Consider the following 17,645-nt stretch of genomic DNA (forward strand, 5'->3'; position numbering starts at 1 on the left):
TTGAGGGTTTCATGATTTCCGCGATCTCCGTCGATCTTGCCACTCCATCACACCTTGCAACGCACCTAGTATACTGTGAGTTAGCCTGTTGTCTATACTTAAGATAACGACACCCTGAGCCATTAGAATCCATCCGTCTTCTATCTACGACTAGCGCAAACTTAGTTCACCGCCTCTCCTTTCCCCGTGTATAATGAGTGGTCGTTGATTGGTATGATAGGAAAATCTTCGTCGCCCCGCCACAGCGCCAGACTGAGACGCCACATTTTTCGGGCAGTCATTTCCCCTCACGCCAGTTCATGTTAGGAGCTAGAGTTGTATTGTACCCCTCTAACAACTTCATCGACTACACCACATCCCTTTGACTTTGCGTCTGCAAAAGTCGACTGGGCTGGAGGATTGGAGAGGAGGACCTTTACTTCTCCGCAAAACTCAATGCCAACAGCTGCAGCCATAAGATTCCTTCCCATAACATTGCGCCACGATATTACAGCCTATCCTTCTCAAATTATCAGTTGGTCATCTAGACACTTAATCAGCATCGAATTCTCCGCCGGACTAAAATGGCAGCAGCTACACCGATATGATTCCCCGCAATGCCACGACCGCCCGATGTCGTGCATCCACACATCTAGCTCGAAGCATCATACTTCGTACATGAGTAACGGGAAAGTTCACCCAGAACACTTGAACAGCATCGAGTTGTCCACCACACTCAAACGCCAACAGCTACACCGATATTTTCCCCGCAATGCGGCCATCGTCTGATCTAATGCATCCACGCGTCCATCTCGAAAACATCCAGCATGAGGTACCAGAAACCAAACTCTGCCCGAACACTTGAACTGCACCAACTCACCCCAGAATGATCAACCCTAGCAGGATGCACGTATCTCGGTCTATCCGATTTCCGTACAATATCATCACCGAGCGATGTTGCACTACCTTCTTAAACCAGAAGAGGAAAGCCATGGACCTGTATCAGAACACTTGAACTGTATTCAATTCTTCGCAAAACACCCATTAACCAAACTTTCCACATTCATTTGCATATATTTGCCTACTCTACCGTTTTCCGCATGAATACGATATTCGGCATATCTTATTTAGGCGTGTCCTCAAACCGTTCATTTCACATGTCAACTGATCAGCTCAAGTAAGCAGGCAGGCAAGCACTTGCTCGCTCGCTTCTGCGCCAGACATATATCGAAACTGTACGATACGTTGATGCCCCGCAATCGAGCAGCAGCAGCAGTAGACAATCTGCAAGCTGCTACAGTAGTTCCACTGCAGGAGGTCAGGCAGGCTCCCTCCCACTGATCCACCTCCACGCATCCACGCATCCATCCATGCCTCCCACAACAAAACTGGTAATAGGGAAAAAGTCCAGCCTTAATCTATCGATGATTACGCTGCAGATCCCACAACTCGCGGCTGACAAATATTTCTAAATTTCACTCATTGGAAATAGGAAGCCCAGCCGGCCAGTCAAGTTCAGCCGCCTACCTATGCCCCAATTCCTGGCCAAACGCACTACGTAACGCCCAGTTGAAAGCCCCCTCCTTCCACACCGAGGCAGCCGTTTTGTGCAACCCTCCTTCTTCTACTACACTGCATGTAAACAATTCGATAGCCGAGATAAGACACGCAGCGTAGAGCACCCTGCATGAAACGAAGGACTTGGAAGGAGCGCAATCTAGAGGTACATTTTAATAAGAGCAGTATGCGTCTATCCCCAAAGAAAAAGGGGCTTGCATCTACCCAGATTTGTACGAGCGGCGTAGGTGAGCGAACGAGCCACAGCGTAAATACAAAACGATACGGGAGAGCGACCGCCCAGGAGATCTAGACGCTGCGAACTACTGAGCTAAGGCCCAACTGCGGGTACAGGGCGGGCGGCGGCCTCAGATTTTCGATGGATGCGGGCGGGCGAGGTCGATGGATTGCGCCTTTTCGTGATGGTGTTGTACAAATTAAGTTTGGAGGTGGATCTGCTCCATCTGCATGGTCCATTTTCCAGGGGGCGGCGCGGCGGCGATGGACGGATGCGGTTGTAGTGTTAATAAGGGATATACCAATTCCATTTCCTTGACCAACAGTTTGAGCTTGGAGAATGTCTTCTTCTGTGTTCATTATGCTCCGCGGAACGTTAGTAGATATTGGCGTCTGCGAACCAACATCCGTGCGTGGCCGCTTAAGTCCGATAGATAGATAAGGGATGTTATTCGATAGATAGACACACGCCCACCCCCGCCGCCCCCCACCAGGTCCGCCATGGAGTCTAGAACTACGAACTACGACACCCAAGAAAGCGTCAAAGCTCCTTCGTCCGGAGTACGTACTGCGTACTGGTATGCTGCAATCCAGCACCTCGAAGACACCATTGATAACATCATCACAATATGGATAAACTCAGGACGACGACGCGAAAGCAATTGCGCAACGAGCAACAAACGATAACAAGAAAAAAAATATTAAATTTCAGACGTTCGCACGAGATATACCGAGTACTACGTACGTACAAAGTCGTATCAGGGAAAAATCCTCTCGTATCGGAGCTACCCGAGACATCGAGACATCAGGGTGCCGCAGGTGCAACACGAAAAGAATTTTCGAAAGCGGCGTACAGAAAAACTCTACTCGCAGCTGTTTAAGCTTTTTTTTCCTGCTAATATCATTTATCCTGATATAAAGCGGAAATTTTTAATACCTCATCGCGGATCTTTTCCAAAATTATTCCAAGTTTCGATAGGTAGCAGCCTGCTACAAAGAAACATTTTTTTCATCCAACTTGCGCTGAAAATAGAAAATAATCACCGGTTTGGCTAGGATTGGGACATTTGGCTTGGCGTGGCGCTAAATGGTGATGCGGTTTGTTGTGGTACCCCTGTCGTGCAGAAGAATCCGCGCCAAAAGATATGAGATGCTTAAATCTTGATGTCAAGCGTATAGGTAAGAGTGATGGAGAGCCAAGGTGAAAAGGAGCTTGGAGGAAATATAGAAAGGCGTATGTATGTTGTGCAGGTTTTTAGGATCGCAATTATGGATTATTTTTGTATACTATGTTGTGTTGTATTATGAGTAACAGAATCTCGGTGTCCAATAATTGAAGATATACTAAATCAATAGCAGAGCCCTCCTGGTGCGAAGTAAGGTTCAGCGCTACTCTTAGCTACCGCAATGTAGCTACTTCCTCCGTAGGGAATTTAACGCAAGGAGAAGGAATACATCGTGGAGAACGGGGGTCAGTGGCAAGAGATGAGAAGGCTGATGTACCTGTACTTACGTACTTTACCCATACATAAAGTTGCGAGAGGCGGCTACCATGATACGAGGTAGGGGTCTAGAGCGATGGTGTTGCTGTAGCCATTCGATAGAAGCTTCGTACACTCGTACCAAAGCCCAAACAGCTCTCTCTTCGCACGGAGTATCAGTGACAAAAATTATTCAACAGAAATCGAAATTTTCATTGTGGTGGCGAAGAAGGCGGGAGGTAAGTACTACGTAGTACTCCGTACCCAAGGGCCAAAACTGTGGCTTGCACACCATCTCTCCTGCCGCTCGCATGGGCCCGTGGTGGCATATGGCCTGATGGGCCGGGCTGATTGGCGTAGCCGGGAAACTACCAGGCCTGGGGCTCGCCTAGATGTGGCTGGGATTTCCCTGTTTTTCTTGCATTCCGGGTTTGCTTGCACGTTTTGTGTACCGAGGGGCAGGGGATCAGGTACAAGGAACAAGGAACAGGGGGTAGGGAACATGGGAGATCCAACGTCGGACATGGGCTGATTTGATGGGGGGAGTCGAACCGCCACCACCACCGACTGATTATTACTGTCTTCAGTTTACTACTGCTGCACTTCGTACAGAGTCGACGACTGTACAGACACCAAGGCCGGAACCGAACCGGACCCAGGGGAATACTATAGGTACATACCAATTGTGCACGGCTGCAGCCTGTAGATTGGTTCAGGACGCTATCAGGGTCTAAGACCGTAGGGACGCGGGTGATTAGGCAGTGCCGCTTACTACAGTGCACTACTCCTGCGGTCGGGTCCAGAGCAGACTAGAGTCTGGAGTCTCGAGAAGCCGCGAGCGAGCGACGCGGCATGCACTGACCGTGAACACAGCCTGGCTGGCTGGATGGTGTTTCTCACCGCTATCTCCAGAATCATTACGGAGTATTCTTATTTGTGATGCAGGATGCGTGAAACTTGAATGATGCCCTGCAGCTGGAGTTTTGCCTTTCCTCTCGCTCCAGCCATCGATCACCCGTGAACCGCTTTCCACTGGTTCCCCGTCAATTGGAGCTGCTGATAGGCCGACAGCGTCGTGCTGATTACTGCTGTAGCTACTCAAGGCTGATGAATGAAACGCCAGCCAATGTTACTATTGTTTCGATTGGCGAAACACCTTCGCATAGCAGGGGACGTAATCACGGACAACGGCATATGTGAGGAGGAGATGAATGGTTCTGAAGTACGATGAAGTCATCGTTGGGATGCATTGCATGGACTGTGGACAGCCCCAAACGGCAAAAAGCAACGGTGTGTACTGTAGCATCGGCACGTCTTTAAATTTCATCAATCGTCGGCTCGGGAAACTTCTGGATGATGGACAACGGACGATGGGCGGGGTCTGATATATCAGGAGATACCAAGCGGATACCAAGAGGGTGGAGCAGCAACCGCGTAGTAGGTAAGTAGATCAGGTACGTGCAGTACATACATCGCCGATCATCTTCTTGAGCCGCAGAGCAAATATAGTCGGAGGTCGGCCGTCGTTCATAAATAGAGCGTGATCGTGGCCTGATTATTTGCCCAAGCCCACGATCCAGTGCTTTGCACATATAGTACATAGAGTAGTACAGCACTTGGCAGGCAAGCCAGTGTCAATGCGCACAAGGCGCTTGGTGGTGACGACCACGCTCCCTAGACCTTGTCCGCATGCTATCGTTCCCTGTCATGATTTCCAACTTCCAACTTCCAACATCTAATCCCATGCGGACATCAGAGGCTCATGGGGGAATGAGACGGCATTTCAAAACCCAATCCTTCGGGGTATTCCCGGATTGCACACCGCAACGGGGCCCGCTGGTGACAGCTTCATGAGAGCATCGAGCAGAGAGCCCATCAGCTGTGCCGTTATCGTGGGGGAAATTGGTGCGACGGGACTGGCGGGAATGACCTTGGGGGATTCCACAATCAACGAGCAAGTGTTGATTTGTGTACCAATTACACCCGTATCAGCGCGAATGGCAGCACAGCAATTTTGCCTGCCATGACAGCCGCTTGGCCGATAAGACATCATCTCCTGGACCCCTTCTCCATACTATCCTCCTAATACTTCGTACTGATAGCCGTTTCCGGCGCCGAAGTGTTACGGCATCGTCTCAACGAGTCGATCTGACTGGACGGAGATTTGCCATTAATATCAAACCCTGTGGTAGTCATCCATCATCCCTCGCCGCTTTGCTGCAGCGTGCAGACGACGGCATCGACCGACATTCTGGTTCTTGTGGCCCGCCGGTCTATGGTGATGGCCAGCCATGAGCCCGGTAGAGGGCTGGTAGCTTACGCAATTCTTTGCCCGTAGTAGCTTCCATCAGACCTGGTACACGGGCTGACAACGGCATGTGTACTCGAAAATCCGCGTGGACTTGAAGTTGAACCGGATGGCATTAGTCTTCCAGAAGAATGGATATTATCAGTCAGTCAGTTCCGCTGTCCACGAACCATTATTCATTCGGTTACACCGGCAGGCCACCTGCGACCACAGCAGTTGGTATCAACTATCAACGGTGGAGATGCAAGACTCAAACAGCGGCCATGCCCCCAGCTATCGTCCTCGCTGACGCCAAGCCAATCGAATCTGAGCAGGTCGTCTGGGGTTTATATTTGACTTTTGCAAGGGAGGTCCCGAGTGAACCGATGGCGCGAGATACCTTACCTACCTACCTACCTTATGGTGTACTGTACTGTACCTAGCGATCCGCTCGTTCCAGCTGCCGCCCGGGGATGTCGTGGGATGAGGGGCCGCCGATATCAAAGGCATCAAAGTAGATTGTCCCTTCTGTATAATGAGCATATCACGCAGGACTCGCTACCAGAAAGAGGCATGATTGCCACCACCGTCATATCAAGCGTGGCCGGCACCGGCGGGGTGAGAGGCGGTTGGTGATGGGATTTGCCGATGGTGCGATATTCTTATCAATTCTTGAGATTGATAATGTGCCGACGGGCTCTTGGGTCGCAACTGAGATTATTAATACTTACCTCTCGGTTGCCGCTTCACATACGATTATCTCGGCGTGCTCGTCTTACCGAAGTAAAGATTCGCAGTGGCCACCGCGGATCGTTCCCCAAAGACGCTCAACATGAGGTCTGTTTCGTTTCAAACGGAGGGACTACTGGTAACTGTGCCATATGGCGCGCTGGGCTATCCATGTGCTGACTACGGAGGTAGAGTTGGGGCAATGGAGTACTCCGTGTGATAAGGAGAATATCCTCCGTAGTAAAATAATATCCCGGTCTGAAGGCGTTTTTACGACGGCAGAGAGCGGAGTTCTCGGATTCCCATACCCCATTCCCATTCATGACATGAAGCGGTACGGGTACAGTGATCATGCACACGGGAAAGTGGTTACGAAGGACGACGTGCTTTGTACGAAGGGTACGAAGCACGTACGTATTCCAAAGCAGCTCTCGAGTCCCCTCGCCGGCGAACTCCTAAAATCCTCTCGGATCCGTCGAGAATCGAGATCGCGCGAGGCCGGACCCCTGCATGGCCCAGGCTGCATGCGGGTTGGCGGTGGCTTTTGGTGGCGCGCTTGGCATTCCGGGGCGGGGCGGTCGCTTCCACGTCTCCCACCATTTCCACCCCTCCACCCCTCCACCCCGCCGCCCTTGGCTGCCCACCCCTTCCGCCACTCTCAAGCCTGTCTCTTATACACATCTAGATGTGTATAAGAGACAGGAATGTAACAGAGGATTTCTCGTTCGATCCTCGATTTTTCACCCGTTGAGAATCCCATGGTGAGTTCGGAGGTAGACGACTGTTCACAAAACATCTAGCACTATGACTAGAGCGGCCCAAAACGCAGACCCTAACACAACACATCCGTATAGCTAGTTCGCTGGCCGCTCTTGGTGGCTCAGATGCTCAGATGCTCCTTGTGCGCGTACCACCTGCTGTATACTTCCGTCCCCCGGATCTTCTTGTACCGGATGGGGGTTGATAACGTTTGCGTACCAAGTGCTTCGTGGTCGAATAGCGGTGCTACTGCTAGTGCGCACCAGCCGTGGGAGATCTGGGCTTTTGGTAGATAAGGTAATGACTGTGTACAATAACCGCGTACAGTAACTGAACTTAATACAATAATACAATACAATCCATGATACAATCAATACCAGACTGCCAGCCGCCACTCGACCTCCTCCTCACTTACTACCTTGCTACATTGCTACACTATTACTACACTACTGCTTGCACCGTACCACCCACTGCTCCACCAGCGCACTCCACCGCTGCACCACCCAAGTCGCCGCAGTCGCCCATCTATCTGCCCATTGTCCAGTGGCCTCCACCACCCAGCGCCCAGTGCCCAGCGTGCCCCGACAGTGCCCAGCAGCCCACAGCAGCCCACAAGTCGCCTCCAGCTGCCCACTGGACCACTCACCCAGCTGCCCACCACCACACGCTCCTCCTGCTAGAGAGCTACAGGCATATAATATAAATAATATGCAAACTACGCTACCGCCTGCACTTGCGCCTTATTAGTATACATTGGCCGCCAGCTACAGCCACCCACCCCTCGCAACGCACCGCAACAGCACCTCAACGCAACGAGACCGGGTCTTTATTGCAGTGCATTGTCCCCCTTCCCAACTCCTCTATCTACTGCATGCCTGCTCCTCCTCCTCAACCTCTTCCTCCTCCTCATCCCCCTTCACCTCGACGTCTCTAGGCCATTGCCAGCCTTGGATACCGGATACTGGTTGCTGGATTCCTTCGTTTTGAAATATCCCCCCATTCCGCATCCTCCGCCCTTTATCGAACGGCCGCCGCGAATAATCATCCCCCATTCGCCGTCTCGCCTCTTTATCAAAGACGTCATTTGCACAAAACCTCGCAGGTTTTGCTGCTCCACAACCCACCCGCACGCAGAACGGCACAGTTGAGCTGAGCTCGGTTGCCGGTGTTGGTTCATATTGCGAGAATTAAAGTCACGGGCGTGCAGCGGTTCCGTGCCTATACAGGAAGAGAAAACAAAGAAGGGACAGGTAGAAAAGTCAGCATTGACTTTGACCTGGCACTTTCCGTCCTCTCAATCCGGGCCTTTTTGGGATCGTCATCGTCGAAATCGAACGATATCGACCGCCGGATCGTCGCTGCTGTTGAGGAATTGATTTGAGCACGATAGCTGGAATACGCCGTGCTTGGACTTTCTTCATTCGCATCCGTTTCCCTTCCTAAAAAAAAACCTCCGCCACCAACATTCTCTGCCCACTCTCGTAAGTCTTGAATAAACACAAAACAGCTTCTCAACCCAACATCCATCTCCATCCTACCTCATCTCATTCCTTGGATCGTAATGAATCTCGAACGCTTCCTCTCCCGCCTACCTCCGCTATATATCAGTGGGCTCCAAACTGACTCGCTCTGACGTATAGTGCATCCATAATTTCTGCTGGAGACGGGATCTTCACTGCGAAGCAACTCGACCTCTCCATAGCACCCCATCTCCCTAATTAGCATCACTTTCGCCCCATCCCCGGCACGTAGCGCATCCGTCGTGCCAATGCCTTACACTCCTCCCTCCCAGCGATCTCCAGCCGCATCTGCTCCTCACTCTCCAAACATCAGCCGTCGCTCGTCATACCAAAATAATACTCACCCCCACGTCGGCCACCGCGATCACCATCAAAGTCACTCGGTCTCGAGCAGACCTGAGCTCCCCCGATCGACCTCATACCTGACCCGGCATCGTCGGACCCCTTCTGTCAATACGACCACTACCTTCGAACCGGCTTCGGAACCATCACCACCGGGGACGGCAACCCAGCAGAATGATTCGAATGCCTTGAAAGCCCTAGGTAGCCTTAGACAGTCACCGCCGCCCTTAACAAATAATAGGCAAATGCCTGCGGGGGCCGTCATGTCACCGCCCGATTCACCACAGCAGAGTAGTGATGACGAGATGAAGAGTCACAGAGATCGAGAGTTAAAGAACTTGGCGGAGCTCCAGGCGGCGATCAGGATAATAGAGCAGACCAGGGAGACCTCACCCGACCAGACCGCAGAGCAAGCTGGAAAGGCCAATCAGTATCTGACTTCGATGCCACCGTCCCAAGCAGAGGCAAAATTGACGGCGACAAATGGGGATAGGGCAAAACCACCACATCATATCCGTGGTCACCAGAGATCGAAGACTGATACACCGGTCTTCGTCGGCTTGGGGAATGACGGCTCTACCGAATCCCCCTTGACGGGGTCAGACGAGGAATCCGTGAGCGATGGCGATGGCTCCGACTTATTAAAGCGAGGCCTGCCAATGCTGAGGAAGAAGTCTGGTGAGCTGGTCAGGCCAGCATTAAGACCCTCGTCAGCACGGCGGCGGCCGTCCAGCATGCCTGGCACGCCGACCTTCTCCAAGGCGGTTCACTTCGATGCAAACCTCGAGCATGTCCGACACTTTCTCCAACTTGAAAGACCAATGGCAGTCAGTGCAGGTTCGTCCCCAGTTGAGGCGTACGATAGTGACGCGGAATTCCCATTTGGAGAAGATGGGGCTGGTGGACGAAACCCACCATTCGATTGGGAAATCACCGTCGCCAACTTCCCCAACCAGACACCTGAGCGATTGGCACAACCTGTCAGAGTCGAGCGAGTCTTCCTGTCAGCCGATAATAAGACCTTGGTTGGTACGGTTGCTGTGGCCAATCTGGCATTCAACAAGTTAGTTGTGGCGCGGTTCACCCTTGATTACTGGAAGACCACGTCAGAGGTCGTTGCCGAGTATAGCCACGATGTGCGGCAGCCGAAGCACAGTGATGGATATGATCGATTCAATTTCTACATCAGGCTCGCAGACCAAGCTAACCTCGAGGCCAAGACTTTGTTCTTCTGTGTGAGATACAACGTCAACGGCCAGGAGTACTGGGACAATAACAACTCGATAAATTTCCAGGTTGACTTCCGGAAGAAGCATAAGCCACAGAATGGGAAGAAAGGCCCCCTAGGAGCCGCATCCCGACCTGTTGGCTCCCTTCCCAGAAGCGGGAAGAAGTCACCACAGGCCTCTGAAAAGCCAAAGTCGACGCCTCCTACTTTCGACGACTTCGCAGATGGCTTTGATTCTAAATACAAGTTTGATCTAAGGCAACCCGTTGGCGAGGTCCTGGGAGACCCAAGTTCATCATTGAGGTTGAAGGGCGTCAAATCCGCTGTCGATCTTAGTGATAATCTTACTCGACGAAATCCAAATGGCCAAGCATTCGGCAACCGCTATGACTTTGGTGCTTCGCTATCTGCAGCAATCCAGGCTGCTAATAGCGTCCTTGGTGACCGCAGTGGGCTCACGATGAAGCCTCCGGCTAAGAAGCGCGCTCCTAGGTTTGTCATGGATGCGGAACAGACTACCTCGCCCGTCGCAATGACAAGCTCCCAATCATTGAGCAAGCCATCCCCACAAGCCAGAACAGGAATCTCAGCTCATGTGCCTACCCCCGAATCCCCACGACCACATGGGACAGAGAAACCTATCATTGCTTCTCAATCCTATAACGAGCTTCTAGACAAATACTGCTTTGTACGTACCAAGGAGCACCACTGGGGCGCCGCCCCCGTTGACCAACCCCATAAGTACCGTCGAGCTAATTGATACTGTAGTTTGGGTCCGCGAAGAATTCCCCACAGCTCAAGGATGGTACTCTACGATCTGGCAAATACGAAGGTAGCAGTGATAGCTACGTCCTTAATTCCGCTGATTCTACGGCGACCAACTCTCCCTTGATGATGGAGAAGAAGCCATCGCCCCCGCGAACCCAGACACCAAGCAATCAGGGTTCTCGCTCTGCTTCGCCGGCCCCAATGACGGACCTCATTCCGGTTACGTCTCCGGGTTATCTTTATAACAATCACGCTACCTTTCCGTTCCACGACACTCATACTCCAACAGCGATTCTTGGTTGAATATGGGTATTGCGGGACTCTTCTCTCTCAGAATGATCCATCTTGCGGCTTATCAAATGAACGACTTGCTCCACGGAATGGCCTGATCTGCGTAGGCTGATATGATAACGGGAACGATGATATGTTCCGACTACCTCTTTGCTGAGCGTGGTCACGGGGATCCAATAATATGCCTGGAAAAAATAATGGCGGGGACTCGGCTGGGTGGATAATAGCAATCTTCCCGTCCTGTTTATACTGAACGACTCTTCGGATCCGACAATGGCTTGTGATCAGCATTTTTTGCGGGTGGGAGCAACCGGCAACAACTTAGTTTGCCTTGCTTCCGATTGTACATTTGAGCGGCTTTCTCGGTTTCTTGCATGTCCTATCTGCCGCGCTTTTGCGCTTTACACATTCTTCCACTCTTCCGGACATAGACTGGGTTTAATCTTCATTTTATTGTTTTTACAGAGAGCTCTCATTTTGAGGCTCAATAGGGGCATTAGGGAAGCGGAAGGGTTTTCTTCGGCGTTTGCGATTGCAATTGTGTTTTTTTTTTTGGACAAAAGCCGGTATTGCAACAACTAAGGGAACTCATTCGGGAAACTGCCCGCTGGGTTTACGTACATACGATGGGATGAGAAATGGGAATATTGCATTGCGTTTTGAAAAAGTGGTATTATGCCACTTAACACTGGTACTGGGCGGCTGGCAAACAATTTAGCGATGCTAGGAAGGAAGGCCGCTAGTTTAGACCTTTATGGTATGGCGTTTGTCATTAAGAATATAAGGCTTGATGATGAACCTCGAAATTGCTGGATTCTATAATTGCATTAAAATGTGACTGGGCTTTATCATCCCTCGCCCTCCCGCCTAATATAGTGGTTTGACGCTAATTTTCTGGGGAATCGCTAATAACTCTACAGTGTATATCATAAATTCCCCGTATTAATTGTGGTTTATCCAGAACAATCAGCTCGTTCCACGTGCTCGCCAAGCTATGGCACACGTGAACCCTCGCTGCTTTGCTCACCCTCCTCACCCTCCTCACCCTCACCTCACACACCCTTCATGTGTACGCCTACCTCCTAGGTAGCTTGCGGCAGCCAGAACTGGATCTCCACACCACTAAGCATTGGGGCCTGTCTTTTGGCTCCCCGGCTTTCGGTCTCCTGGGTGCCTATTTCGGCTGCTGTGATAGCAGAATCCACCCATCCCTGACGGGCCGGAGCCATTTTGAACTCAACTACTATTTATTAGGTATCCCCGGCCTGTGAGCCTAACGCCACGCTTCAGAATAAGTCCTATCAAACGGTTATAGCTAGCGACGTGCGTCGGTGGTCAAGCGGAGTCCAATCCTAGCCTAAAATTGTTATAAGAGACTTATACAACTTCATTAGGACATGTTAGAGAGATTCTGAATTGAAGCTCCCAAAACTTCATCATTTTGATCCAGCGGCATGATGTGGCGCACGGCAGAAGGCTTGACATTCAAGGCCGGTTATTAGTCACGTTGTTGGAATCTCCAGGTCATGAGGATGATGCTCTTTCTTGATTCTTTATGAGATGGTAGATCAGAAGGGCCGAGTTACAGAAGCAGAATCAATGTCTCTTATTCGCCTAGGGGTCCTCTCCTACTGATGATGCGGCGAAGCTGGGTATGCATCGCCTGCGGACAAGCAAATTGAGCAGAATCTACAGCTTCTTCTATGAATATTCGGTCATTGCTGCCTCCTTTATGTACCTATCTAGCTAGGAGCTGGAGGACAAGCGCAACTTCCTCCTCCTCCACCCCCGCCGCCAAGATTACCGCTTATGAAGACCACAAGCACAGCCGCGTACGCCGCCGTCGCCGCAAAGACTTGATCTCTCTTCGCATCTGTCAATAGTCCAACACAAGCAGCAAACAGTACAGTCCAGAAGCACAGCATTCCAAGTAAAACGGGTTTTGATCCGATGATTGATAGAGATATGATGGCGCCGAACAACAGGATTGAAGCGAGGATGAGGGAGAGGATGGTGGAGAACATTGAAAGCGTCGCGTGGGAAATCAATATCTGGGCTCCTCCTCCTGAACCGTGGGACGTCTTGAAGAATACGCCGAAGTTCTTTTGTATGAAATCTGAGAGACGATCTTGGTCTACAGGGACTCGCAGAGCGACGAGGTCGTGGGGATCGGAGTACGTGTGTTCGCTTGCGCCCCAAAGTTGTGGTATGCAATTATTCGGGTCCTTTTTCCCAGTTGGGTCTTTAAACCAGTTTTGCATAGCTTTTACAGTGGTTGTGGAGGGTGGTGGAGAGTTGAGTAGTCGTTGGTGGGCGGAGAGCGCTTCATCTGGTGTTCGATGTTAGTTCATTGCCTCGTTTGCAGCATTTAGATTTCAGACACTTACGATATTTCTCCAGAGTAGTTCTGATTTTCATAGCAAGCTCCATTTTACTTCTTTCTCTCCCGACTTCTTTCGCATAGTTTGCGAATGTCTCCCAGTCATGTTGACACTCTATGGATGCCTGGTTCAGCTGGTCTCTTGCTTTCCGATCCTCTTTATCGTACTGATTTTGCCGCTCTTCTAATTCTGCAAGCTCAGCTTGGTAGAAAAGGAGATTTCGTGCCGAAAGTGCGTCAAATCGTCGATAAATAGTCGTGCTTTTGTCAGGATCGGCTGCGATCTTTGCAGTGAGGCCTATAAAACCTTCACTAATGGGCGCTGCAGGCTGTTCAGACGCCGAGCACAGCGTTGGTGCCGGTTCTGATGAGGGCTCTGATACCTGACCAAGCTCTAGATCTTGCGATGGCATAGAGAAATACTACATTTCTTCACGTTGATGACTTCTGATGTTGTTTCGTGAAGATGCGATGTTCCATTGGGAGCGCGGGGTCGGAGATAAGAATGAGGCGGAGCAAATCTGCCTCACGAGACGCCTTGCCAGCATGCCAGGACGGAATGCAAATAAGGAAATTCACAAGAGTGCCCCTACTACACCTCCCGAACGATACTCATCATGAAGTTGGTTGATCGTTTTGCACTCTATCACTGATTGTTACGGCCCCCTACTCTTTACTATCCACCACCTTCATTTGTCAACTTCCAGGTTTACTTGCCCTCTTGTGTGGAGATCGCTGGCCTACTTGGGGAGCTGGAACACTTGTAAATCCAACCAAGACGGAAAGGAAAATTGCGATGCAGCAACAACACACAGACTTGAATGATCTTTGGGATCGGCATCTGCGACGAAATCACAAAAAAGCGCTGTCATGGGCGTGCGTGTACTGTGAGGGCAGGAAGAATTTCCTATCCGCTGATGAGCTTGTCGAACATACGAAGTCAGCACACTCTCGAGGGGCCTATGTAGAGGTGATGCGACGCCTTGGAGCAAAATTTGTTTCCGCGGAAAGGTTCGTCGGCTGGACATTTTCTTAAAGTCTATACTTCACTGCGACCCTGCTTTGAGTCCGTATCTCAGCAAGCTACATCTTATTTACACTTCAATTTAAATTGAGGCTGATTATTATATCACTACTCAGAACACCTCAAAGCGAATCGCCATCCGCAAAGGCCTTAGCTACCAAAATACCCCTCTCTCTTCCAGCCCCCGCTCAAAGTATTTCGGGTTTACGAGAGTTGAACATTGGAACACCTAGCGAGAGTGAGGACATTGCGATGAAGGATGTGTCTGATGGCAGCCTAGGGTTAGACCCACGGAGGACGAGAGCTACTCTAGGGAACGGGATCTCTGCGGGTTCTGCGAGTCCTTCTCGTGGCGGATCTGCTTCGCCGCCGCCTCGTCGTCCAAAGGCGAGACCGACATCCACACCAGGCTCATTCGGTCCAGAAACAGAATCTCGGCAACCTGGCATGTTTGACATACCTCGGCCTCCTGCTAAGAACAAACAGTTATGGTCACCGGATCAAGATCTCCCCCTAGCGAGGACATCGTTGGACCGGCCTAACATTGCTTCCGTCCAGGCACAAAGGTCAAGAGCGCAAGCGTTGCGGCCAAAATCTCGCAAGTCATTTAATCTATCACCGCAAACCACGGGTTCAAGACAGCCGCTTACCCGGCATGCTCAGACTACTGGAACGCCTTCTACTAGCTTTAGCAAGGCAAATCCAGCACAAGCTTCTCAAGCAATCCCTAGAGATGAATCGTTTAACATTATGTTGCAACCAGAGACGAGACAGATCTCCCAAGAACAACTCGTCGCAGAAGTAAAAGCCATTTATGCCGGCTTGGTAGCGGTTGAGGCCAAATGTATCGAGGTCGACAACAAACAGGCCACGCTTGCTGAGCAATGGCCGGCTCTCATTGCTCTACATCGCACTCTCCTCCACGAGCACAACGACTTCTTCCTGGCTTCTCAACATCCTTCTGCGAGTCCAGCACTCCGCCGCCTAGCTTCCAAATATGCAATGCCAGCACGAACGTGGCGGCATGGTATGCTTTCCTTCTTAGAATTGCTCAAAGATCGTCTTCCGGCCTCGCTAGATGACACACGCGACAAGCTGACCTTTATGGAACTTGCATACACGATGATGGATCTCCTCCGCGAGGCTAATCCTGCATTCGAAGACACATGGATTACATGTCTTGCGGATTTTAATCGTCATCTGAGCTCAATCAGAAACAATTTTAAGGATACGTCGGCCTGGGCTAGTCTTGTAAGAGAGTGGCATTCAGACGTGTCAAATAAGTTCTCCGTGGCACTATCTTATGTACCCAAGGTGTATGCCAAATCCGCGTTCTTTTTCCGAAAAGCGATTCGGATTAGTGTCAACGGCAAAGAATGTCTTGCACGGCCGGATTCTGGCTCGGAGAAGGATGTTTGTTCCGAGGCATTTGCCAATCAACATGGGCTTCACATCAGCCAGAATGATGAAGACAAAATATTATTCAAGTTGGGCACCAAGACAGAGGTTCAATCAATCGGTCGGACGCTAGTAAGTTGCGGCCTTGCTTCTGATACGAATCCTCCTGAGGAGCGCTGGTTTTGTGTCCTGAAGAAATGCGTCGCCCCAATAATCATGGGAGAACGGTTTATCAAGAAAATAAAACTATACGGAAGGAACAAGCATCTCTTGGTGAGATGTCCAAACTGGTTTGGTCGTTTACCAACTCTTAAGTATATCGGTTCTCCGAATAATCAGATCCGCTTCAAAGCTGGAGGGCATGCTCTGATTGCCTGTGCTGATACGGGATCGGACGAAGATTTTATGTCGCTGGACTGCGCCAAAAGAAATGGGTTCAAGATTGACCGGCGGCAAAGTACAAGAATAGTGATTCAGCAAGCAGATGGATCGATCGTCGAGACTGTAGGCCAAGTCCGTGTGTCGGTAAAGATCGGGCCCATGGACGAGTTCAAAATGAACTTCCATGTTCTACCTAATCTCACCTGTGAAGTTATCTTCTGCGAGGAGTTTCTTGAGCAGACAGACGGCTTCAAAACTCTTGTCGAATCCCCTCATGTTTCCAAGGATGACGATGAAGAGTTCCAAGAGGCCCCTCACGCTCTAAACACACTGATTAACCTTGGTCCTATCAATGCCTATGCCAACAGAATCCGGTCCACCGTAGCAGAGAACACACCTCAGCAAGAGCATGACAATGCAATAGTGGCTGAGATCTATCAACGAAACAAAGTCAACAAATCCATTGCCAGTATCTCAGATGAGAATGAGCGCCAAGAAGCGAGAGAAATCGAAAGCGTCAGAAAGAATGATTTCGATCAGAGTCATGCTGAATGTGCTATTTGCATCCAGCGAAGCAATCAGAAGATAGCTCGCTGATCATGTTATTCCCATGCGTGCCCATCACTGATCCCAACAATGACACTATAGCACCCAAAGTTGTAGATCCGAAGGCAAATGTAATAGATTCTGGATTCATTTGTCTCCTGATATAGCAGAGGTTGTGACTTCAGTGCGAGCTCCTGCCCCAAAAAAAATAGATACGAATACAATGGCCTTAAATTGATGTGTTTGCAATATTGTGAGACTGAGTTACGACTTGACGAGAGGGGTCCAAAATAGGCTCCCAAAACATACCTGGGGTTTTCTTAATTTCAGTCAGTGAAAGCACTTGTACCCGAGGAGTCGAGACGGGCCTCTGGCTCACTTGTCTAGGCTCTGCTTAAAAGAGCCAACAATGGCCGCTAGGGGGCACAAAACAGATCACACTTATAGTGTTCGGGCTAACTTAGGGCTGCTCAGGGGCGCACAGGCTGTAATTATAAAATAGTAAGGCCAATCTCAGGAATGCTCACCCCTCGAGGGAGCCAAAACGTCCCCCTTGGGCGCTAAAATGGCCTCTTAATGTATGCTTAGGCGCTGTTGCTCACCACTGCTCACCTTCGCCTCACCCTTACTCTACTCACCGTAGCTCACCCACAATTGCCGATAAAGCAGGCCTGCTCACCTTTCCAAACAGAAACAGATTTCATGCAGGTGAGGATTCAGGTTAAACAACCAACTGTT

At 50.5% G+C, this 17,645-nt stretch overlaps 4 protein-coding genes across 4 annotated transcripts; 2 read left to right on the forward strand and 2 right to left on the reverse strand.

The window, feature by feature from the left end:
* Nucleotides 1-1,845: 1,845 nt before the first annotated feature.
* Nucleotides 1,846-2,133, reverse strand: BP5553_10384 (uncharacterized protein; the record flags this gene model as incomplete). The annotated part of the gene is made up of 1 exon (XM_032019007.1): nt 1,846-2,133. The coding sequence occupies one exon, from the start codon at nt 2,131-2,133 to the stop codon at nt 1,846-1,848; it is 288 nt and encodes a 95-aa protein (XP_031864714.1).
* Nucleotides 2,134-8,797: 6,664 nt separating this feature from the next.
* Nucleotides 8,798-11,190, forward strand: BP5553_10385 (uncharacterized protein; the record flags this gene model as incomplete). Its single annotated transcript, XM_032019008.1, has 2 exons — nt 8,798-10,807; nt 10,888-11,190. The coding sequence occupies 2 exons, from the start codon at nt 8,798-8,800 to the stop codon at nt 11,188-11,190; spliced, it is 2,313 nt and encodes a 770-aa protein (XP_031864715.1).
* Nucleotides 11,191-12,920: 1,730 nt separating this feature from the next.
* On the reverse strand, nt 12,921-13,971 carry BP5553_10386 (uncharacterized protein; the record flags this gene model as incomplete). Its single annotated transcript, XM_032019009.1, has 2 exons — nt 12,921-13,507; nt 13,566-13,971. 2 exons carry the CDS (start codon nt 13,969-13,971, stop codon nt 12,921-12,923), a joined length of 993 nt encoding a protein of 330 aa, XP_031864716.1.
* A 560-nt stretch (nt 13,972-14,531) lies between these two features.
* Nucleotides 14,532-16,958, forward strand: BP5553_10387 (uncharacterized protein; the record flags this gene model as incomplete). Its single annotated transcript, XM_032019010.1, has 2 exons — nt 14,532-14,569; nt 14,699-16,958. The coding sequence occupies 2 exons, from the start codon at nt 14,532-14,534 to the stop codon at nt 16,956-16,958; spliced, it is 2,298 nt and encodes a 765-aa protein (XP_031864717.1).
* Between the last annotated feature and the right edge of the window lie 687 nt (nt 16,959-17,645).

Source organism: Venustampulla echinocandica (assembly GCF_003357145.1).
Source record: "Venustampulla echinocandica strain BP 5553 chromosome Unknown scaffold_15, whole genome shotgun sequence".
In the NCBI taxonomy this organism is placed as follows: domain Eukaryota; kingdom Fungi; phylum Ascomycota; class Leotiomycetes; order Helotiales; family Pleuroascaceae; genus Venustampulla; species Venustampulla echinocandica.